The sequence below is a fragment of the Populus alba genome, chromosome 12, assembly GCF_005239225.2.
Source record: "Populus alba chromosome 12, ASM523922v2, whole genome shotgun sequence".
In the NCBI taxonomy this organism is placed as follows: Eukaryota; Viridiplantae; Streptophyta; class Magnoliopsida; order Malpighiales; family Salicaceae; genus Populus; species Populus alba.
The window spans coordinates 11,115,420-11,138,305 of record NC_133295.1 but is presented as its reverse complement, the minus strand read 5'-3'; the positions used below and the strand labels follow the sequence as shown (position 1 = coordinate 11,138,305).

Here is a 22,886-nt window from a genome sequence, read left to right as displayed (position 1 = left end):
TGATTTCTTATTATTTTTCAATTAACTTCCTTTTTTCCCCATAAAATTATGAAACCAAATGATACACTACTATTTAAAAAAAAAAACAAAATTAAGAATATTTAAATATTTAAATTTAATATGCATCAATAAAATAAAATATATCATATATATTCTTTTAAAAAATATAGATTTCTTACTTTATTTTTAAGATAGAAATTTTAAAATTCAATTTTTAATCAATAAAAGAAATTTAAAAAATGTTACCAAGTTGAAAGAAAAAAAAAGTAAAAATTTAGATTACATATTTTACACATACAATATTTGTTAATATTTCTATTTACATAGACATAATTAATAATTATTATGATTACAATTACACACAAACAAACTATTAAATGACTGATTATATATAAATAAATCGAATAGCTAAAATTATTGCGAGACATAAGACTGGCTTCTAACGAAAGCTATATACAGGACCATTTGTTACGTTAACAATGGTGGATTCTCTTGGACAATTGCCCACTTAGTCACAAATCACAATTGTCGGTCAAATTAATCCAAGCAACCACAGAAAGGTCACCGCCCTTTTCCAAACAAACCTGAGACTTCATGTCCAAATCCAACTAGAACACTGTTGTGACTTGTCGTTCCAAACAAACTAACCTTCCTCGTTCCATCACTGCTCTGTCTCTGTCATCGACAAACAAACGTAAGCAACCAAAAATGTCATATCTCTTTCCTTTTAGTTTTTTTTTAATCTATCTATGAATGAATGAATATGTTCTTGACTTTCTGTGATATTATTTTTGAGTTTTGTTTACTTTGATGAAACAGGAAGCCAATACTGTTTCTGGGCTCTCATAATTATTGAAAGAATTTTTGTTTTTCTCATTAATTACTGCTATGGTGAATAGCGTAAGCAACATTAAATTCTGGGTTTATTTATCTTAAGTTGGTGGATGCTGTTTATAATGGATCATGAAGAACATCTCATGGCGTAATTGTTATTAATTTATGGTTTTTTTTTTTTGGGTTTTCAGTGTAGTTTATGGATGGTTAGAATTTTCATGGAAATAGCATCATATGTGAATCCCAAATCTGCTCTTGATTCATTTTAGTATTTACAAAGAATGGGTTTTTTATTTGATTAGAGTCTTGGTGCAGTTCAGCTCTTATGTCATTAATTCCACTCAAAAACTTTGTCTTTAATGTCTACATCTCTTTCTGTCTGTCTGATTGCTGTCGAGTATGCAGTTAGATATTATAAATTTTAGTGTGTGTTGGATTGGGTGATGTAGGCGAAACTTTTGAGTCCTTAACTGCTGTTATTGCTCATCATTTTCACTCAGGCTCTGTTTGAAGAAAGATGAAAGCAATTTAAAGAATGGGAAAATTGTTAGTTTAATTAGTGGCCTTAATCGTAAAACCTGCGAAGCTCTTCTAAGAAAACTTGCATTGGGTAGTCTTAGTTAGAGGGTCAATTCAGTGGTTTCTTATGGATCCCTTGCAGTTAATACTGTGTTATTTTATGTATCTACCGGTGTTAAATCCTGCATTATGCAGAGTTCAGTGACTCATAAAAGTCTGGCTTCTCTAGATCAAAGGTCTAATCTCCTTCATCTGTTTATATTCTCACTATTCATCTTATGGTTAGGCTTAGAAGGTGTGTGGTTGTGGTGCCTGTTTTTCTTTAAGCACAAATTCTATGGTATTATCATTAATTGTGTAGGTGTATATAATCCTGTAGATTCTTTTTATTCAATATTTGAGAACTGTGAACAGGATTTAGTTTCCTTTATAAGATATTGATCATACCATATTTGGCTTCTGTTCAGACGTTAGTAAAAAGAGATTGCTTGCTGTAATGTGTGTAGTTAATAATGTGTGGGCTTGTGGTATAAAATTACAAGTTAATCAGCAGTTTAACTCTACTGGAACTTTTTATTACTCACAATTAGAGTAAATTATTTCAGAACCATTTAGTTGTATGAGAGGTCATAAAATTGTGTTCGCAGGGTGCATTTTTTCATTTCCAAAAAAACATGTAGCTTTTCCTGAGAGAGATGATGGTTTTTTATTCCTGATTTAAGCATTTGAATGCCCTTCGAAGATAAAAAGAAAAAAGAAAAAAAGAAGCTAAATGCATGCCCCAATTTTGTGTTTTAGATTTTTAGGCACATGACATTTTATATCCAATGGAATTGATTTCTTATACTATGATCAGATGTATCTCTAGAAAATCTGTGCAGGATATGAAATTCCTTGATCAGATTATTATTGATTTTATAATATTTGCCATCATACTGTTTCTCTGGATAGTATGTTTATATAAAACTTTGACTATGTAGTCATATTTTCCTTTGGCAATGGAAATATGATTTGACAAATTAGTTTTTATATGTTCTGGACATGTGGTTTTTTTAGTTTTTGATTCTGCATACCTGAAAACCTTTAAAACAGCAGTCTGCATTGCTAATTTTTGCAAGATTCAAGAGTGTTGCCTGGTTCTGTATAAGTTCTTTCTTTTGAGTTCTAATGACCCACAGAAGGAAAAAAAAATATCAAGAAAAGATCACCTACATCTCTATTGTCTGTGACATACTGAATTCTCTTACAATGATCAAAATGGTGGACTCAAGTCATGTTGAACGTGCTTTAGCTATACTGGTTTTTGTATGCACAGCTATGATGGTTCAATTCTTTTGCTTCTTTACCTTTGAGAATTCCTTTAGGGATAGAATTAACTCTCAATATGTGTTAAACATGTTTTTTTCTTTGTAAATCCATCATGAAAGTTCATGGATAGGATAAGCATATACCACTTGATTTGATGGTTGGATAAATATTTCATGGTTGACCACCTGCCCAAAATATATTCTAAGTCTGTGTCATTTTGATCCTGTGAAAAACACATACACCACAACCCTGATGAGTAGCACATTTACTATGAGATTCCTCCTTACCCATACTGATTCCATTCTCTCTTAATCAATTACTCGGAAGACCTTGGCTGATGATCTATCATCTTTTCCCCTGACAGGGTATCTGTGCTGGGGATACAATGGGGTCAACAAATGGATTGGTAAGTCCACCTGGGAAGCGACCTCTTTTTTCATTTGGTGTAATCTCTGATGTCCAGTTTGCTGATATTCCTGATGGTCATTCATTCCTTGGTGTTCCCCGCTATTATCGACATAGCATCCATGTATTGCAAAGGGCAGTACAAAAGTGGAATAGCCACCAGAATCTTAACTTTGTGATCAACTTTGGGGATATTGTGGATGGGAAATGCCCTCCAGGCCAATCTCTAGATGCTGTAAAGAAAGTAAATAATGAATTCCAGAAAATCAATGGTCCTGTTTATCACTTGATTGGCAATCACTGTCTCTACAATCTTCCCCGTGACAAATTACTACCACTATTGAGGATCCCAGGTCTCAATGGCCTTGCCTACTATGATTTTTCACCTACTCCAGAATACAGAATCATCGTGCTGGATGGCTATGATATCAGTGCAATTGGATGGCCTCAAGGTCATTCTAAAACTTTACAAGCACTAGAATTTCTTGAAAAAGAACCCAAATTCAGATAAAAACAGCCCAGCAGGATTGCTGGGCCTTGAAAGGAGGTTTGTAATGTTCAATGGAGCTGTTGGGAGAGAGCAACTTGAATGGTTGGATGGCACACTTCAGGATACAACAAAGCTGAAGCAGAAAGTGATCGTTTGTTGTCATCTGCCTTTGGATGTTGTTGCATCATCTCAAGAAGCACTTCTATGGAACTATGATGAAGTAATGAACGTAATCCACCAGTACAATTGTGTCAAGGCTTGCCTTTCTGGACATGATCACAAAGGTGGGTATTCAGTTGATTCCCATGGAGTACACCACAGGTCATTTGAAGCAGCCCTAGAGTGTCCTCCTAACACAGATGCATATGGACACATCAATGTTTATGACGACAGGCTACTGCTTTTTGGCACCGACAGGATTCAGAGCACCGAAATGTGTTTTAATCCTTAACCTGACTTGTAAGTTTTACATTTTATTTGGTTAAACTGCCATTCATTTGTACATTATATTATCCGCATTGGAATAAATAAATAAATTAACGAGCCATGGAAGAGCTCATCATTAAACTCAACTCGGCAATTGTGTTGTGCCTTTCTCCTTCCAAAAGAGGTATGGATGCAACTGTTGATTACTATCAATGTCCAAGATTGAATACCCTACACATTTGCGATTTACTCTTGATGGTCTCTGTTGCTCGTTCTCATTTGTTTATGTTTAATTGTCATGATCGCGGATGCCTGTTGTTACTCCATTGGTGCTTATTTTCAGAACTCAACTTCCTTTATCATCTCCAGACTTGTTGGAGGTATTACCAGAATAAATAGAGTAATACTTTGGATGATGCCAGAGATGTTTCATTGCGTGAAGATAGAAAATGTGATCACCATCACCCACATCTTCATCGTGACGCTTTGTTATTTTTGGTCCACCCTACATGTTGTCTTGTCTGCTTTTTCTTCAAAATTATGCTAAGCTGGCGTGATCATGTTGCAATTCTTTCTTTATGCTGCTGTTTTTTAATCTTTCTGGAAATGAATTGGAAGTCAATGGTTCTCTTACAGCTATAAAAAATCTTAAGGACTTGTCAAGATAAAATAACCGAGCTGACTCAAGCTATCCATTCCATATATCAGCTGCTCAGTTTTTCATAATAAAGCCACTTTCTTTTCCTTGTTTCCCCACTACAAAGTCTACATTTCCTGCGAGTTCAGATAATATAAAAAGCTCAACACAAATTTAAGAAAATAAAACATGGCACCCGCTACTTGGAATGCTACATGGGCTTATTGTCTGATATGATATCTGCTGCCCTGTTCACTTCATTGTGACCTCTTGGACTTTCTCTTCTCGATGTAGAAGAAAACAAGCAGGGACACAACAGAGAAGACACTGAAGCAAATTGAGCAAATATCCATTGTCATGTGGCGGCCGGTGATTGATTCCACTTGAAACAGACTTGTGGTCTTGTATGCATCTGTTGTTTGCCCGTAAGCCACCTCGCTCTCATCGGCGTTATAGGCATAGGCACGTATGAAGTACGTGGCGGTGGGCACGTCACGTTCAACAGTCCACTCGAGGGATTGGGAGGTCTTGTTGGCAGAGTTGTAAGGCCTGGCAACGATCTCATGTTGGCAAGTCCTGTCCTTCTTTATGCTGTCTACAGTTTTTCTCCAGGCGCGGTCTACTTGGCTCGTGGGCGCGTAGCATAGTTTGACCTTGATCGTCTTGTAGGTCGAGCCCGTCTCGGCTGTGAGGGTTTGGTTTAGCCCCCAGGTCACAGTGATCTTGTCTACACCACCTTTCAATACTGCAAATTTTATTTATAATTAGTACAATTCCTAGACTGATTTAAATATATAATTAGTACGATTCAAGGAGGATGACTTATGATGTATAATGAAAAAACAGAAGAAAAAAGAGAGTAAACTTAAGAACATACATAAACTCGTGGATTATGATTTTAAAACGAAACCCAATTATGAACTCCACAAACCCAACAATTTAAATATATTTTGAAGTTTTATTATTGTTTTTTCTTAATATTTGACATGATGAATATCCAATGGAGCACGCGGCCATCAAACGCGTAAACGCTGACAAAATCTGACCTTGTTAATCAATAAAACCTACAAGATGGTGTTCTACGGCTGGTTATCTAAATCAGACAGAGAAAGAAGATGGACTGTGAGAACTGAGGAGTTGCAAAACAGAAAGAGCAAAGAAGAAGACAGTACTTCGGGTTGCGTTACCTTGTCCTGATGTTGGTGAAGCCGTGACTGCAAGAGTTCTTTGCAGAGAGGAGAAGAGAACAGCTCCATAGCAAGGCAGTAGAGAGCAAGAGAGAACAAGGGATGCCAGGAGAAGACGACGTGCCGCCATTGGTATAGAACTGAAGATACTCTTTTCTTGTACAAAAGCAGCAAAAGAGGCTACGATCCTACTAAAACAGAAGGTATGATACTATAAAGTGGAGACTGCTCGCCTTCCTTATATAATACAAGGCCAGACAAAATACAGTAAGATCCTTCTTCTTCATGGGAATAGAAAAGAGTTTTACTTATTAGACAGATGACCCTTAACACCAGGAAAGGGTGGGGTTAACGAAAGAGTTCTTGCTTGGGATGGATATGCTTGTAAAATTTTGTTCATGCACGGTTTAGAAGTACGGTTGTACTGTGTTTTTTTTATTTTTTTTTTTAATTTTATAGTGGATGTAGAGGGTGTTGGTATACGTATACGTACCGAGGACATTTCATTCTTCGTAGACTTTTTTGTAAGTGGACCATTTCTATGGGTTGGGTTGTCCCCTAGCTTCTCCAAGAGATTAAATGATTTTTTGTATTTTAAAAGTATTTTTAAAAAAATTTACTTTTTTTATATTTTATTAATTTTAAATTAATATATTTTTAGTATTTTTAAATCATTTTGATATGCTAATTTTAAAAATAATTTTTTAAAAATAAAAAAAAAATATTTATATATATTTTAGTATAAAAAATTATTTAAAAAATAACTACAACTACCAGTCAAGCTCGAATCAAGGAAAGTTGCTGATCTAAACATAGAGGGAAAAGCCAAATAGAATGGATTTGGAAAGGAAGAGGAAAATGGTAAAGCTCTGTTATTATACGAGTGAGTGCCTTCTTGTCCCTCAACTTGACTCCAATTTTATATTATATAGTCACTAATTGGGCTACCCATTATTCTCCTATATTAAATTTTAGTCATTGATAACGGTCATTTTTTAAGATATTTATTTTTATAAAATATATAAAATTAATATTTTTAAAAAAATTATTTTTAATATCTAGATATCAAAACAATAAAAAATATAAAAAAACTAATTTAGAGTAAAAATAATTAAATCTGAAAACGCGATTTCTACTTAAAAAAACAAGCAGCCCATGAAACATGGTCCAGGTCAATGATCAGTAACATAATGAAGGCCCAACGTCGTTGATTACTCATTCGTTCGCTTCGTCAAAAGTCAACCAAAAGTCATACTCCTTGAATCCAGTCCGTTGATAATCAAGCCAGGTTCCCTCTGATTAGGGCGACTCGAGTAGAAAAAAAAAAAAAAAAAAACAAATTGGAAAATTACACGTAATGGGTTCCTTGAGAGAGGAAAGTTTTTATAGTAAACTCTAGTATCGATGTCCGATGCTCATTTTCCCTGCGGTAAGGATCAAAAATTAATTTTAACATAAAAGAAAAAATATGTGGCCGTTTTTAATTTTGAAAAAATTATGAAAAATCCCAGATTTAAATTGAAAACTTGAAATGTATTTTTAATTATTAAATTAATTGATAATTATATTTATCAATAAATATTAAAAAGAACAAATAATGATAAGCAAAGAGTATACCATGGTTGACTTGGCTCTACAATGCTGCCAATGTATGGTATGACTTTCAAATTAAATTGTGTTGTTGTTGGCTTGATCTGATTCATTTGATTTAGTGATTCTAAATGTAATTTAATTAAAGAAATTTAAAGATATTATTTTAATTTTTTTTAAAAAAAATTTGAGATAAAAATATTTTTTTATTGATTTTGGTTAGCTCGTTAAATCTGTAAAATGAGTTATGAATTTGGTTGTATTTAATAATTTTTAATTTTAAAATTATTATTTTATATGATTATATGATTAAAAAATAAAAATGCAAAGGAAAGTAATGGAGTAAGATTTTATTTATATATATATATATAATATTAAAAAAATATATGTTATAATCCTATTAAAAAAACAAAGTAAAAATTGAATTAGATTTTATAAAATAATTTATAATATAGGATTTTTTTGAAAAATAAATATTTTTATTAGTTAATTCATTTTTATTTATTTTTATTTTCTATTATGTATTATTATGCTTCTCTTTTTTTATTTTTAAGGAGTGGTTTTTTTATTTTATATTACATATTAAATATTACGAGGATTTTATAGTTCTTTTTAAGGAATGGTTTTCCTATTTCACGTTTTTGTGCGATGGGATGTGTATCTCATTGCACTGTTACAGCTGTCTTTGTTTTAAATTAATTTATATATATATATATATATATATATATATATATATATATATATATGAGAGAGAGAGAGAGAGAAAGAGAGATGTGAAAGGACAGTAAAAAACCTAAACTTCACTTAAAAATTCTTTTCTTGACCCAAAAAATGATTAAGCCGTGAAATGATAAATTTACCCTCTAATTTATTTGAAAATATGGTTATAATTGCTTTTTAAAATATATTTTAATAGAAAATATATCAAAATATTATATTTTTTATTATTTTTTAAAAATTATTTTTATATTAGTATATTAAAATAATTTGAAAACACTAAAAAAATATTAATTTAAAGTAAATAAAAAAATAAAAAAAAATTATTTTTTTTAAATATTTTTAAAACATAAAAATAAATAGATCAGATTACTGTGATAAATTTTAATGTGGTGCACCTGATTTTGACTCGAAAATGATGGTCTAAGCCAATTTTATTAGAAAATCTGATTTTAACTGTAAAAAGATGATTTTGATCGTGTTAAACTGATTTTAACCAGTTTTGACCCTATAAATCTGGTTTTGATGTTTTGGTCATGTTTTTGACGGGAATCTCAATTTTTGACTTGACAACTTTGTTTTTTCTGAAAAAAAAAATAACCTTAAAAAAATCAATTTTTTTTTTATGGGTGTGGAAAAAATTATTATTATTCTTTTGGGGTAAAAAACAGGTTACGTAGAGACATGTGTTATTTATGTATCTTTTTTTTCTTTTTTTTTTCATAAGGGTATCAAGATTGATTTCATTTCCACTTGAGATAAAAATGAGTTTTTATTTTTATTTCTTACTATCTCACATAGATTCCTACTTCAGTTGTCTCCGTCAAACCAAACATTACCAATAATAAACGTATTAATGGATGGAGCAAATGCTCATTGGCTTGGTGTGGTATTCTAGGCTGCAATTGGTACCAACAACAGCAGCTCAAAATAATGAAAGGGACCATATTATTAACGATGAAATGTCAACAAAAAAATAATAATAATAAAAGAAAAAGCCCTCAAAGTATAGTTTTAGTTAAGAGAAAGCCGTCTTAGCAATTTAATCTTAATTAAATGGTTTTAAATAGGCAGCAATTAATATATTTAATCTTTAACTTCACTCCAAGATTAAATTTGATGGACCCATTTATAAATAATATGTGTACAATTTATGTGTAGACTCAAACGGTGCCTAACAATTTAAAAGAAGACATACATATGTTTCTCTTTCTCAGGCCCTCCTGAAGTTTCTTCTTCTTCTTTGGCTATTAGCCCTGCAAAAACAAAAACGAAACGAAGGAAGTTCAGAAAGATAAAAAGAGAGCAGGGAAGAAATTTTGGCCATCTTATTTACTCCATATTCAATTGAAGTCGAGGCTAGCATATCACAGTTTTTCTTCTCCTCCGATATCAAATAAGGCTTATTATTTATTTCAGAGGGAGGGACCTTTCAATAATAAAAGCAGCCCTAGATTACTTACAATCCTTCTCTAGGATTGATTGTCTTATTGAATCTTACAACCAATCATCTCCCCCGCCACTTCTTGACAAGCATTGGCTTCCCAGAAAATGTATTTTTCATGGTGTCGTTGTTTTTGTTGGTAAAGGTAAAAAACCAACGCATGTTATTGTCACAATTGGTGTCAGTAACTAATTGGTAACAATTTTTGAAGACATTAACTATAGGTTCGGCCCGATGATCTTACAAAACTTTTCAAAGAAGGACAAAATTGTCCATCTGTTGGGATTTAGTTAGCCTAGACTCAGTTGGTGGTAGCTAAAAACCTCATTCGCGAATCCTTGAAGAGGAAAGAAATACTCCATTTTATACATATAGATGGGGCTGTAATTTCAAGATAACCATAGGTGAAGCTCAGGATCTAATTGTTATTATGATCAATATGGTCAAGCACCTGAGTCATGTGCTCTCCTAATTAGTGGCAAGCAATATTTTCTATATCCTTAACACTTACGCTGCTGGGACATCACCCTTAGAGGTCTGAATCAACCTCCCTCTCTCCTGAGTATCTCTAACAAAAGCACGAGAAGGACTTTTGCAAGACCCTCTCTCCTTTTGGATTAGATCAGAGATGTTTTGAGGTCTTGTTACAGGAGCAAAATTTTAAATTCATAGAAAGTGAAAACAAAGAAAAGTCACAGGCAAGATAACTAGGGCTATAAAAAATTTCTTTTTGTTCCCACCATCAAATAAAAATCCTTTCATATTATCACAGATCTAAATAATCCATTTAATTACTGCATTAAAAGCCAATTGCCATTTTGTTTTCCAATAGACATTTTCTTTAAGTAAAGACAAGCCATCTAGATTTAAAAATCTTAAAAGTCCTATATGGGACACATAAAATCTTATAAAAAAAATAAAAAGGCTTTCATTTGCTGATGACTAAGACTTTCCAAATCTTTGTTTATACTACATAAATATTTGAAGAGCTAATATCTTTTTTGCTTTGAAGACTTTCAAAATCTTTTTTAAAGGATTAGAAGTGAAACATTGATAATCTATAAACTTTTTTCAATTTTACCGACCCTTTAATTTTAGTATTCCAATTAATTACTTTCCGACCAAGAGAATCGTCGAGAAAATATATAAAATGTTAAACTCTACATGGATCTTTCTTTTCCTTTTTTCTTTCTTTACCGTTTTAATTACCATAGAATGTTATCTATATATGCTGAGACGGATCGAGCAACGGCGAAGGATAATATTGAGCCATCATCACCTGCTTCACCATTGACATGGCCTTCAACATAGAATTCATTAGTAGATGGACCTTCAAGTGCTCAAAGTTCACAGCAAGACAAATCTATTTTTTCTATTTTTATCATCATTAGTTTTTTTTTAAATTGCTTTTTATAATATTTGGATTGAATTTATTATTTTTACATTTTAAATTATATTTAATTGTATTTTAAAAATATGTTTAATTTGAAAAAATATCAAATTAATATTTTTTTACATATTTTTTGATGATTTTAATATATTAATATTAAAAATAAAAAAATTTATAAAACTTGTTTTAATATATTTTAAAACAAAACTTAATTTAAAAAAAACACATTAATTATACAGTACCTCATGATGTACTTGGTAGTTAAATAACAATAAATGAGCTTTCATTTTTCAACACTTTTCTCTGTCCCTTTAAATAACAATATGAAAATTACTGTAATAGTTATTTTTTAAAATATTTTTTATTTAAAAATATATTAAAATAATTTATATTTTTTATTTTAAAAAAATTATTTTTATTATTATTATTATTATATCAAAATCATCTGAAAATAAAAAAAAATTAAAATTAAAAAATATTCATTTAAAAAAATACTTTTAAAAAATAAAAATCCAGTAAACTTGTATTTTTTCAACCCATTTTTTATGCTTTTCTCTCTCCTCCTTTTATATGTGGAAGTATGTATTAATTAGCAACTCTGAGGGATATAGCTCAACTGGTCACGTTATAAATTTATTCCATATAAATCACTAGTTCGAATTCTATAAATTTCAAAATTACTACAAGCTTATCTAATCATTAACTTTAAAACTTAAAAAAAAAAAATATATGCATAACCACAATTAAAAAAAAAAAGAAAATCGTAGTAATTAGCTAGTGCCAGCGCGTAGCTAAAGCCTACATATCGAGCATGCAAGTTGCTATTATGGCTGCACGATTAAATATAGACAAGAAATTTGAGCGAGTGATAAGGGAGATCAATTGAAGTTCCCTTCTCTTTAGAATTCAACTCCCAACTTGTACAGCCAACTTTTTAGGAAGCGCTCAGCTGGTCCAGATTGAATACTCTCTATAAAAGGCCTTCTGTATTCGTCAGAGGCGAACCCAGCCATAGATCCCTGATACACCAAACCATACAGAAAAAAAGAAGAAAAAAAAAAAGCACAGTTGAGCGTTGCCATGAAATCATTGCTTCTCCTGACTATGTTGCTAGTCTTGTGTACAGGAACTAGTGGTGGAAGAGATCCCAATTGCGCACTTATCAGCTCCAATCTCCATCCATGTACCGATGTCCTCCGCCTTGGCTTCTTGGTCGGTGCCCCCTCTTTCAAATGTTGTCACGGTCTTCGAATAGTCAAAAAGGTTAAGATCATCCTTGGGAAAGAAACAACATGCCATTGTGTCAGAGACTGCATCGCGGTTCATATACTCGGAAAGAATGCACCAACTCTCAGCACTTCTGAAACTTCGGATCCTTCAGATAAAACTTCGGATGCAGATCTCTTTATCCAACTCCAGAAGACGTGCAACGTCACATTAGGCTTCGGTATTGATGAAAACACTCCCTGTAATTAGGAGGAGACGTTTTTGCGCAAGCTATTTTCAATTTAGAGAGTACCAACTACAAAAAGGAGAGAAAATGTTTGGAGTAATTAAGAGCATGGCATGGTGTGGAGTAGCTCGCCTTGTAGCTCTAGGACGGCTTCTACCATACACTGCATGTTGTTTATGACTGTGTTTTAATGAGGTAATAAATAATATGGGGGCAAAAGAAAATGGTGCTGTAGTTTACTTTTTTATTTGGAAAATCGAGAGATAATACATGGAAGGCAGGCAAATTCTACTGTACTTTCTCTACCTATCAATGTATTTGTTTTTTTTTTTTTTAATTTAATATGAATGTCCGGACCAGCTTGCATGCACCAGCTTATTACATATTAACGTATTTGTTTTTTCTATGGATGACACATGGCTAAACAATTTCTGTTTATGTTTTCATGTGCTATTCTACAACCCAAATATTTCATATATTAGTCCTTAAGCTGTACTTACTTCCCTTCATTAAAAAATGGGAGAAAACTGGCAACCACATCTGGCGATGATCGGTGGAATCCGACCATTATGATGAATTAGGTCTAAACTAGGTAATTTCAAAACTAAAAGATAGATGGATTTGGAGTTTTTAGCTTGGAAAAGTTTATACAAATCTTGGATTCAAAAGCATGCGGAAATGGGTCCTTAGCATAAGAGTGGTGGGAAGTATTTGGCCGGAATCTGGCAAGGTCGCCTAGAGCTGTAGCAAGAGTTTACTGTTAAAACCGGTCAGCTCTTCTAGCAGTTTTGAAAGGAGAATCCGCTCGAACTCTCATTTGTTGTCGGAGAGCTAGAGGCATGGGTCCGTCTATTAGGTAGCTTTACCGGTGCTTCTTTCTAAATCTCAATAACAAATTTATTTCAGACTCATGCAAGGCTCGAGTAGATAGGAAGAGGTGGTTCAAGAATTTGATATCTTTCCGACACAACGGAAGTGCGATGGAAGAGGTGAGGTAGCGGTTTCGAGCAAATTGTGAAGGAGATGATGGACGATGCCCAACTCCTTTTGTTATTTTATAGGGATATTTACAAATAATAATAATAAAAACCCTCATCTAATTTATTCATTTTTTTACCTTGTTTTTATTATTTAAAAAATTACACTTTAAAGTTTATAAATTCATTACACTTTATACTTTAGATTAAAAGTGTACTTGAGAAATTTCTTTTTCTTTCATTTTTTTGGACAATCCTTTAGATTTAATAATTAGATCTACTACGAAAGTATACTTGAGAATATAAAAAGCAAAATTTACACAATCCTAGCCACTAGCCTTACAATCCTCATCTTTCCCTCGGTCTTCATCTTGTTGTTCTAGGACTCCATCTTTCCCTGTAACCTTAATTGCAAACCACTCCAATAGCCATCCCTGTTTCTAACACCATAAAGCTCCAATCTTTCAAATCTAACCCAAATTTGTTTTTGGGTTTTGTTCAATTTGATGTCATCTTCAACTACGTAGTCATATTAGTGCTATAGGTGCAGCCCTTTCACTCAGGATTGGAGACAAAACTCTGTAATTTGCCCAAAACATGAATTTGAGTTCATTGAAGAAATTGAAAACCCATTATTCAAACAAAAACATTACATGATGGGCAGTGGTTGATGTAAGGTGGTGGTGGGTTTGAGCTTTAATATAATGATGATGGTGGGTCCAAAATCATTAGAAAAATTATTTTCTTTTCATTTTTTTTTTGTCTTTCTTTTTTTAAAGATAGTCGTTGTTATCAAGAAATTATTTGTGATTCAAGACTTTTTTTCTACTTTAATAGGTGATGTTAAAAACATCTATTTTTATTATTATTTGGTTAGAAATCAAATAACTTACCTACCCAAACTATGTTGTTAAAAGCAGACCCACGTAATAAGAGTGAAGCCTCCTTTAATTTGGCTAGAAATCTCAATAGTTCTTTATTCATCATGGTGAGATGGGAAACTAGATTTTCCCACATAAATATTGTTGTAAAAGCAATGAGCTTGGTTTTTTATTCATCTTTTGAGTTGTTTGTATTTATCTTCATTTAAACAATAATTATATAGCATTTGTCATTAATATTTGTGATTGAGATGTCAAAACTAAGGGGAGAAGAGGAGGTTGTTAGGTTAGAAAAAAGGGAGAAGATTTGTGGTGCTTGTGTTATATTTTATATATAAGGGTAATTTGATAATTTTATCAGATTTGAAAAATTAGGTTGATTTAACGGGGAAAGTGAAAAAAAAAAACTATATAATGTATTTTTTTGTAATTATCCCAGGCTTTTATCTTATTTTGTTGTTTTAATCTTTTTTTTTAAGGTAGGATTAGGAGCCTATGTACGTGTAGACACCTGGGTTTATTGGTAGGCTTAGTAATTCTAAGTTCATTCCTTATTCATTTTTATGTTTAAGATTTTTCTAAAACATATTTGGCTTACTTTTAGAAAGGGATAATAGTTTTAATTTTTAAAAATTTCTTTGACTTATTACCTAATACATCTAAAAGACTTGGTGATGTCAACTCAACTCCTTTACCTAATACATTAAAGGAGGTGACCTTTTTTTGCACCTTTTGTTTTTTGCATTTCCACTTCTTTTTCTTCTATCATTTTCTTCATTTTTCTTTTAATTTTATCTTTCAACATTTACTTGATTTTGAATTTTTTTTTTTCATATGTTATTTTAGTTATTTTTCTATAAGGTTATCATAGTTTGAAACAAATATCTCAACATTTGGTTTGCACTCAATTTCACAAGTGTTTATTTTTTTTTTATCTACAATTAATTAAATATTAAGTGAATTTAAATCCCTTTCAAAAGTTATCCACCCATGTTTAACAAGTAGACCAACCCATTTCTTGAATGAATTACAAGTCTTATTGCTGTAGCTTATCACCCTCAAAATGGTAATCACATTTCTCCTTTGACTTGTACCAATATAGGTAAAGTGGTTATAAGGTACTATGAGGCATATGGAAGATTTGTCATAGCTTGATCAGGTGTTGGTATAACTCTTTAAGGGGCATGAAAATAGGTGGTAACTAATCTTGGTATTGTTTTGTGTTTTGAGTATGTGCTTGGTTATTATAGTAAGATAGAGCATTTGGGAAGTAAGGTCATTGATGTGAACCTTATGAATATAAAAACAAAAAAATTCATAATCAAACAATCATTTCCATAGAAAGCTAAATTCATGCTTTGAGCTTGACACAACAATAACCTGTACCAAGAAACCAAGATTATAAGTAACTGAAAAAACCCCACCTAAAACCTATGAAGAGATGTGAATGAAAGATATGGAAGACGCCACGAAACTTGGTCAATTCTTAGATAAGTCATATTAGTTTAATGAAAAACCAAATAAAGGTCTGATCATCACTTGTTAAAGATGTAGACTCCTTGAAATTAATCCTAGCCAAAATACTCTGAATAAGCCCCTTAAATGCATATTTGAGATTCTTTGTCCTTAACCTGATGATTAGCCCATTTAGAACTTCTAATAGGTTCTTTAGTGTTGTTCAGATATTATCATCCCTTCTCTTCTTAAAAGAATTTGATAAACTCATGGAATCAATATCGAAATAAATTAGAAAGTCTATTTCTAATGAACCATTTATTGAAGACCAAAAGTGAAAAATAAAAGTTAGTTTAAAAATAGGACCCAATAAAAGTGACTTTAGTAAACCTATATTAGTGGTTGACATTAAGCAGCGGGCCAAACCAAATTTTTCTGAACACTAAAAAGAAACACATTTAAGGTGACGCTAGAGTTTGTTAAGGAATAAAAAAAAAAGAAAATCGAGACTCCAATCATTAAGACAACTGAGTGTAATAAACTCGGTTAATTTAATAATATTAAAAAATAGACAATCCTAATTTAATAATATGAAAAACCAAAGTAAACCTGAGCAAATCTTTTAAACTTAGGTTAATCACCTAAATTCATGACCCATGAAATCCTATACCCGGACTCAATCAAGAAGTTCAATTCCTAACCAAATTAATATTGAAGGATGAAATCGGAAAAAGCAACTAATTAAGAAAATTTGCCAAAGCAAAATAAAAAATAACAATTGAAAGAATGAGATTCAAACCTGATATGAAAAAAAAAAATTAAAGGAGATGAAATCATAAAAAAAAAATCAATTTTAAAAATCATCTCAATTAAAAACAATAAGCAATCAAAAGAATGTCGACCAAATTTGAGACATGAAAACAATTAAAGGATGAAATTGAAAACAATTTTCAAATTGAAATAATTTATTCAAATAAAAAAATTACAACTAAAAGAACAAGGACTATATCTTACATAAAAAAGGGCTATTATTAAGTTTTTTAGTGGAAAAGAAAAGGAAAAAAGAAAATGCAACTAGCAGATACTATAATAAACGCGCTACTCAGAAAGGTAGGCACCACCATGACAAATATAAAAACATCAAGGGAGGCTATTTTTGGCCCACCTAATAATAACAAAAACACCAATGTGAAAGTACAAAAAAGCCCATTGAGTCTGGTTTTAATTTTAATCTAAGGGTAACATGGTAGTTTTAATGTGCTTTGAAAAATGGAATCCCAAAAAAAGCCTTTATAAGGCTATTGAATTTATTTTTTTAATCTTTTAGGAGTAATTAAGTCATTTTACTATGTAAAAAAAAACACAAAAGACTGCACTTCCCTCAATCAATCCAAGAATGGCTAATGAACCTTTTGAAAAGATTCATTTACACCCCAAGACTAGTTCATTGATTTTCATGGTTAAGGGTAAAAATGTAATTTTATTACTCTATTCTATAGTGAATTATACCTTGTCCATAGTATTTTTACCAAGGTAATTAGGTCATGTTAATGAACCCCATGAAAATACTCATTTACCCTTCAAGGTTAGTTAATTGATTTTCATGATCAAGGGCAAATATGTAATTTTTGTGTTCCTATCCACCGTGAATTACGTGCGCCTTGTCCACATTAATTTTCTTACTAGAATTAGTTTTTTGTTAATTCTAATTAGATTTATCATTATTATTATTGGGCATCTGGTTTTACTGAAGAAAAATGTCTATTAAGCGTAATTTATTATTATTATTTGTTTTAAACAAAAATGTTAGAAAGAATTAAATAGTCTCATTGGCAACATCATCTCATTGTCATCAAAAGAAAGTATTTTGTCGTTCATATTCTGTAATATAAATATAGCTATTAATAATATTAAATCTTTAGACATCCTGTAATTAGCTATGTTTATTATAGTTTACCATTCTATAATGATAAGTTGCTCCTCACATATGTATTGGGTCCAACTCTAAGCCAACATTTGTTTGTTAGAGCTACGTATATAATCTGTGTAATTTATGTGATGCATATTGAGCCAGAAAAAACAATGTCTCATAATACAGGGAGTTGATTAATTTTATTATGAATTCCAAAAGTAGATCTCATTTGTTTGTAACTACTTTGCTCGAGTGTTTCCAGATAGGAGTGCCTTACAAAAGTGTTTCTTTTCAAGTTAAGCATGAGAAGACAACATTTTAACGATCATAAGAATGACCAAAAATATATGTGCTAGCTCAAACTTGTTTTGCAATCGACTCAAAACTTCTAGCATTAAAAGATAGATGATTAAAATGTAAAACACGGTGAGAATATATAGCTAACCCTAGATTTACAACAAATATTATTTTTGTATAAAAATTCATTTTGTTCAATTTTAAATCTATAGGTTTGAGAAACAAGAGAGAAATTCACCAGAAAATAACGGTAGAGAGAGAAAGGTTTCAATTGTCACTATTTTAACAATAAAAACAGCCAAGATTGGTGTTAGATGATTTCATTCGACGAGAGGAATTTGATGATGATGGTTTCTTACCTTTATCTTACCTGAAAAAGTACATTAAGCTCGAGAGAGAATTCTTTTTGGTTTGATTTTGTGTTTTTTGAACCAATTTAAGGGTGTTTTGAGTTGAAAGATTGGTTTATTGAGGTTACTAAGGTGTTTTTTTATTTTTATTTTTTGTGTGAAATAGGTTAAAAAAATAGACTTTTGAACTCAAAAGCACCCCAACTTGATTCTCCTGCCACCTTAAGTGATTGGAATCTAGGTTATTGAGATTTTTAAGGTGTTTTTTTGGTTTTTTGTGTCAAATAGATTAAAAAATGAATTTTTGAACCCAAAAACACCCAAATCTAATTTTTCTATCACTCTCATTTTATTGGAATCTAGATTTGTAAACAACAGATCATATAGATATGATGCCTATAAATCTTTTCTTAAAAAAGTTTCCTATAAAAAAAAGAAGAATTTCATTAAAATTGGAAATGCATCAACGAAAAGGATGACAATAAACCAAGTCTTCAGTGCATTGTCGTTTGTAAACACCACTCTGTATGTAAATATGATGTTTATATAGGTTTGCAAGAATATATTTATGGTTTGGTCTACCTCGAGGTAAGTCTCTAAACATATTCATTTTCTCATTAAGATCTATATGTTTTCTTGTTTGCTTAACAATTGATGCAACCTATAAAATCTTTGCAATAGAGTTGTTTATGCTACCTCTTGAGCCTTATAGGGCTCCACATAGACTCCACTCCTTGATTTGTCTCGCCGGATGGGATGATATTGTCAATACCTTCCTTCATTAGACATGTCAACATGCTTTATATAAATTGACACAACATATAAAAAAAAGATAAAAGGTTAGACATTCTCAAGCTCTAAAAATTATAGCCCTAAATTATAGAGAAATTACAATCCTTATACTATATATAAAACTCTAAACTAAAAAGTTCTGATTAAATCTTTTAATACGTTTAATCTAATAATCTATTCAAAAAATAACGTTATATCCTTATTTATACCTAGTCATTGACCTGAATTTTTATAGAAAAGAAATAATTATTGAAAGTTGCATTGCTAATAAAATTCAATTATCATTAGGATTTATAAATTAAATAAGAAAATAAAATCACTAAGAAAAATAAAGAATTTATTTTAACAATTTCTAGATCTAATTTGGCCATGAAAACAAACTCAATCCTTATAGAATTCGGCTTATAGAATACTTATTAATGTCAATTATTACACGTCCCATGTCAAATTTGTATGGTTGAGATTCAAACATCGAACACCATGAAAAACGATTCAATGCTATGGTTTTTTTTTTTTAATTTTTAATTTTTTGAGACTTCAAAACAGCCAAAAACCCCTGCCTTCCTAGAATATTATGTCCACTTGACCACTCTCAATTTGGAAGCCTTGCCATAGGTTAAAATTCTTACCTTGGATGCACAGATCATGTCAGATATGAATCTGAGTCCGAGCAATATATATACGGGATTAAAACGCATTTACCTTGGATCTTCGAATACGCTTTTACATAATCTGCTGTATACATGTCTATTCTAATAGAATTGGCACCTTGAAAAGGTTTTATTTTTCAATTCACCAGGCCAGTTTATCTCTAGTTTCCATAGAAAGAATACCAGTCAAGGTGTCAGGGCCGGATTTTAGTTTCCCGGAAAGATTATGAACAGAAAAATCTACGCGTTCGTATAAGTAAATAAATGGGAGAGTGAATGTGAGAAGGCAGAAGAAAAGAGTGAGCAAATCAAGTGAAAAGGTCTTGTATGCATAGAAACGTGCATGTGTCTCTTCATCGTCATCCATAGCCCGCTAAATCCTCCCCTATGCTCATCATCACACGCATTTGCCTTGTTTTGCCTGATACAGACATTCAGTAGCCTACTGAAAACATGTTATATTTTTTCTCTATATATAAAATTAAGGAAGCATACACCATTGATACTATAATCTGAAAGCAAACTGCTCGTACTTCAAGACCAGATCAAGTGAGAGAGAGAGAGGGAGAGATGATTTTGAGAAGATAGACAGGAAGATGCCTCTAGATGTGAAAAATTAATGTTGGCCATGTTATGTGATGCTATCTGTCTTGTCCAATTATGCCCACTTGCTCAACCCCAGCTGGAGCTAACTCCCAACCTCAGTATTGGACCCCATTTCCTTTCTTAACCAAATCATCTGTCACTGTCTTAAGCCAATCTGTATCCTCACTACCTCATGCTGCTGGCCCATCCCATCAACACCCCATTTTTCCTTTCAATCTTATTCTCTTGGGTGTTGATGATGATGATGTAACGTTGGTGCTTCTGTATATCGCTGTCATTCAGCTTTCCAAGCATAGAGAAACAAGCAAAAATCAAATGACCCACCATCTGCATCAAGCCTCTCTAGTGAACCAGAACCAGGTCCTGTCTGAGAGGACAGTGGTGTCAATGTCGATGAAGATAATGGTGGTGATGAAGATGACGTCGATAGTGATGATAGAGATGTGCATGACATTATTGGCTTAAAAATAAACAAAGCATGCCTTAAACCAGGACTAAATAGCCAGTCATGGACATCCCAATATACTTCTACTCTTACTTTATGAAGGTTAATAGACTCGTTACCTCTAAATTTCCATTGGAGATGCTTCACATGAATGACCAAGTCTCCATCGATCCTTATGTCCATTTCTGGTTCATCCCCGTTAATAGAATTCCCATTACTACCATTGCCACTGTAATTACATCTATTCTTGCACTCGATTGAGATCTCATGAAACCTACCTTTCTCATGGAACTTGATTCTTGTAGCGAACTTCTTCTTGCCAAATATGTGCTCCTTTCTTGAAACCAAAATGGGATCAATAAGACCAGGCCTACAACCAGTTTTCCTATAAGCATCTTTCTTTAGATCACCAAGAAGAAGCACAACCTCTTCATCGCAAACAACAGCGACATAGTACTCAGAATTAGGCTCAGTTTCACCATTGAATCTTGCAGCCTTGAGGTCCCAGAAGATATCCACAGCTTTACCGGCCTCCACTACAAACCGTTTGGAGCCTTGTTTCCTCCAAAAATACCAAGGCTTCAGCTCCACTTTGCAGGTGTGGTGGCTCTCTCCCTCAGGACCTTCAATCGATACTGATAGACCATGGAGCAACAGATTCTTGCACCATCTTATTGTGATCAAACGACACTGATCAGCAATCTTTGTACGATAAACAGACACGAAAACACTCTGCCCTGACCTGGTTACTGTGGCAGGATCATCAGTTACCTTCTCACCGGATGTAAAGCAAGCAGGGATCCCAATTGGATGGTCTAGCATTGTAATTAACTTCAAGATTTGCTCTACTTCAATGGAAATACTTGGTAGTTTAGCCTAGTATAGAGCAGAACTGAACAACAAATAGAAGTACGACAACAAGATGAGAATGAGTCATGAGCTGGATAAAAACTGATCTTGCTTACATAATTAGAGAGAGAGAGATCTTACTGGTTACAAGATGTTATCAAGTCACAGATAGTGCCAGAGGTTTTCTTGGCAGCATTAATGGAAATAAAGAAATACTGAGTGAACTGTGAAAGTGAGTGAAGGAGAACACCCCTTTTTATATTCAATTACGCTTTAACTGCTCTTACCTGGATTTTGTATTTTATAAACTTGTTTTGTTTCCTTTGTTTTCATGACCTTTTTCAAAAAAAAATTTCCTTCTTCTTTTCTTTTTAGCAAGACAGCTTTAATGAATCCAAGGTGTTTTTGCTCAGTCTACACACACACACACACTTAAAATACGCATCCCATGCATGGTTAAAAGAAGAGAAGGCCATTGTCACCAGATTGAGAGTATAGATTTCTACGTACGTTGGTAGAATCCTTGGAAGCATGACAGCACATGAGATAGGAGGAGTAAAAGATATGACCAGTCAAAACTTTAAAAAATTGAATCATCGAGAAGTTGGCTTTCCAATGTGGGTCTTACAGGATTTTTTTTTATCATTTGATAAAAAAATTAATATAGTTTGATTTGTGGGTGGTCAGGTTTCAGCACTTTCGTGGTGTAGGAGAGGAATCTAGGGACAGCTGAAAAGGTCTGTGAAATCTACGGTTGCCATTTTGGGTCCTAGGACAGAGAGGTTTTGCAGTCTTCACGAGCCAGCAAGCCCAGTATCTGCAGTTTGACAGAGATGGAAAAGAAAATTAAAAAGAACAAAGGAAACATGTCTCTTATACAAGCATATGTCTAGCTTACTTTAATGGTATTTGTACAATATAATAAATACAATAGAATAATATAACAGATAATTGGCCTATGACTATGTTGGATTAGATTGCTTCAATACACCCATGTAAGTTGAAGGTGCCACATTCAACTTGGATGATAGAAGCATAAACCATGGCGAGAAATGTAACAAACGAATGTGAAGTAGAGAAAAAACAAAATTGTAAAGAGAAGTTTTCTCTTGTGTATTGAATAATACAGCTCGTCGAAATATATACAGCAGGCAAAGAATATTCTAACTAACTTATCCCATGCAATATCAATGCTACCCTTTATGTATAGTGCTTTACAGATGCAATTAAAGAATAAATAACAGAGTAACAGAATTCAGGTAACCATGCCAT

The 22,886-nt window shown here is 32.3% G+C and overlaps 3 protein-coding genes across 3 annotated transcripts; 1 reads left to right on the top strand and 2 right to left on the bottom strand.

Annotated features, from left to right (window-relative positions):
- Nucleotides 1-701: 701 nt before the first annotated feature.
- Nucleotides 702-4,015, top strand: LOC118044772 (manganese-dependent ADP-ribose/CDP-alcohol diphosphatase-like). Its single transcript, XM_035053242.2, is given in 4 exon segments — nucleotides 702-900; nucleotides 1,026-1,070; nucleotides 3,026-3,555; nucleotides 3,557-4,015. Coding segments are annotated over 4 exon segments (1,038 nt in total). The 5' UTR covers nucleotides 702-888; the 3' UTR covers nucleotides 4,008-4,015.
- Nucleotides 4,016-4,647: 632 nt separating this feature from the next.
- LOC118044773 (high-affinity nitrate transporter 3.1) lies at nucleotides 4,648-6,147 on the bottom strand. The gene is made up of 2 exons (XM_035053244.2): nucleotides 5,807-6,147; nucleotides 4,648-5,364 (listed from the first exon to the last, which is right to left on the bottom strand). Exons 1-2 carry the CDS (start codon nucleotides 5,934-5,936, stop codon nucleotides 4,877-4,879), a joined length of 618 nt encoding a protein of 205 aa, XP_034909135.1. The 5' UTR covers nucleotides 5,937-6,147; the 3' UTR covers nucleotides 4,648-4,876.
- Nucleotides 6,148-19,675: 13,528 nt separating this feature from the next.
- On the bottom strand, nucleotides 19,676-21,875 carry LOC118044774 (uncharacterized). The gene is made up of 2 exons (XM_035053245.2): nucleotides 21,756-21,875; nucleotides 19,676-21,657 (listed from the first exon to the last, which is right to left on the bottom strand). The coding sequence occupies exon 2, from the start codon at nucleotides 21,585-21,587 to the stop codon at nucleotides 20,595-20,597; it is 993 nt and encodes a 330-aa protein (XP_034909136.1). The 5' UTR covers nucleotides 21,588-21,657; nucleotides 21,756-21,875; the 3' UTR covers nucleotides 19,676-20,594.
- Between the last annotated feature and the right edge of the window lie 1,011 nt (nucleotides 21,876-22,886).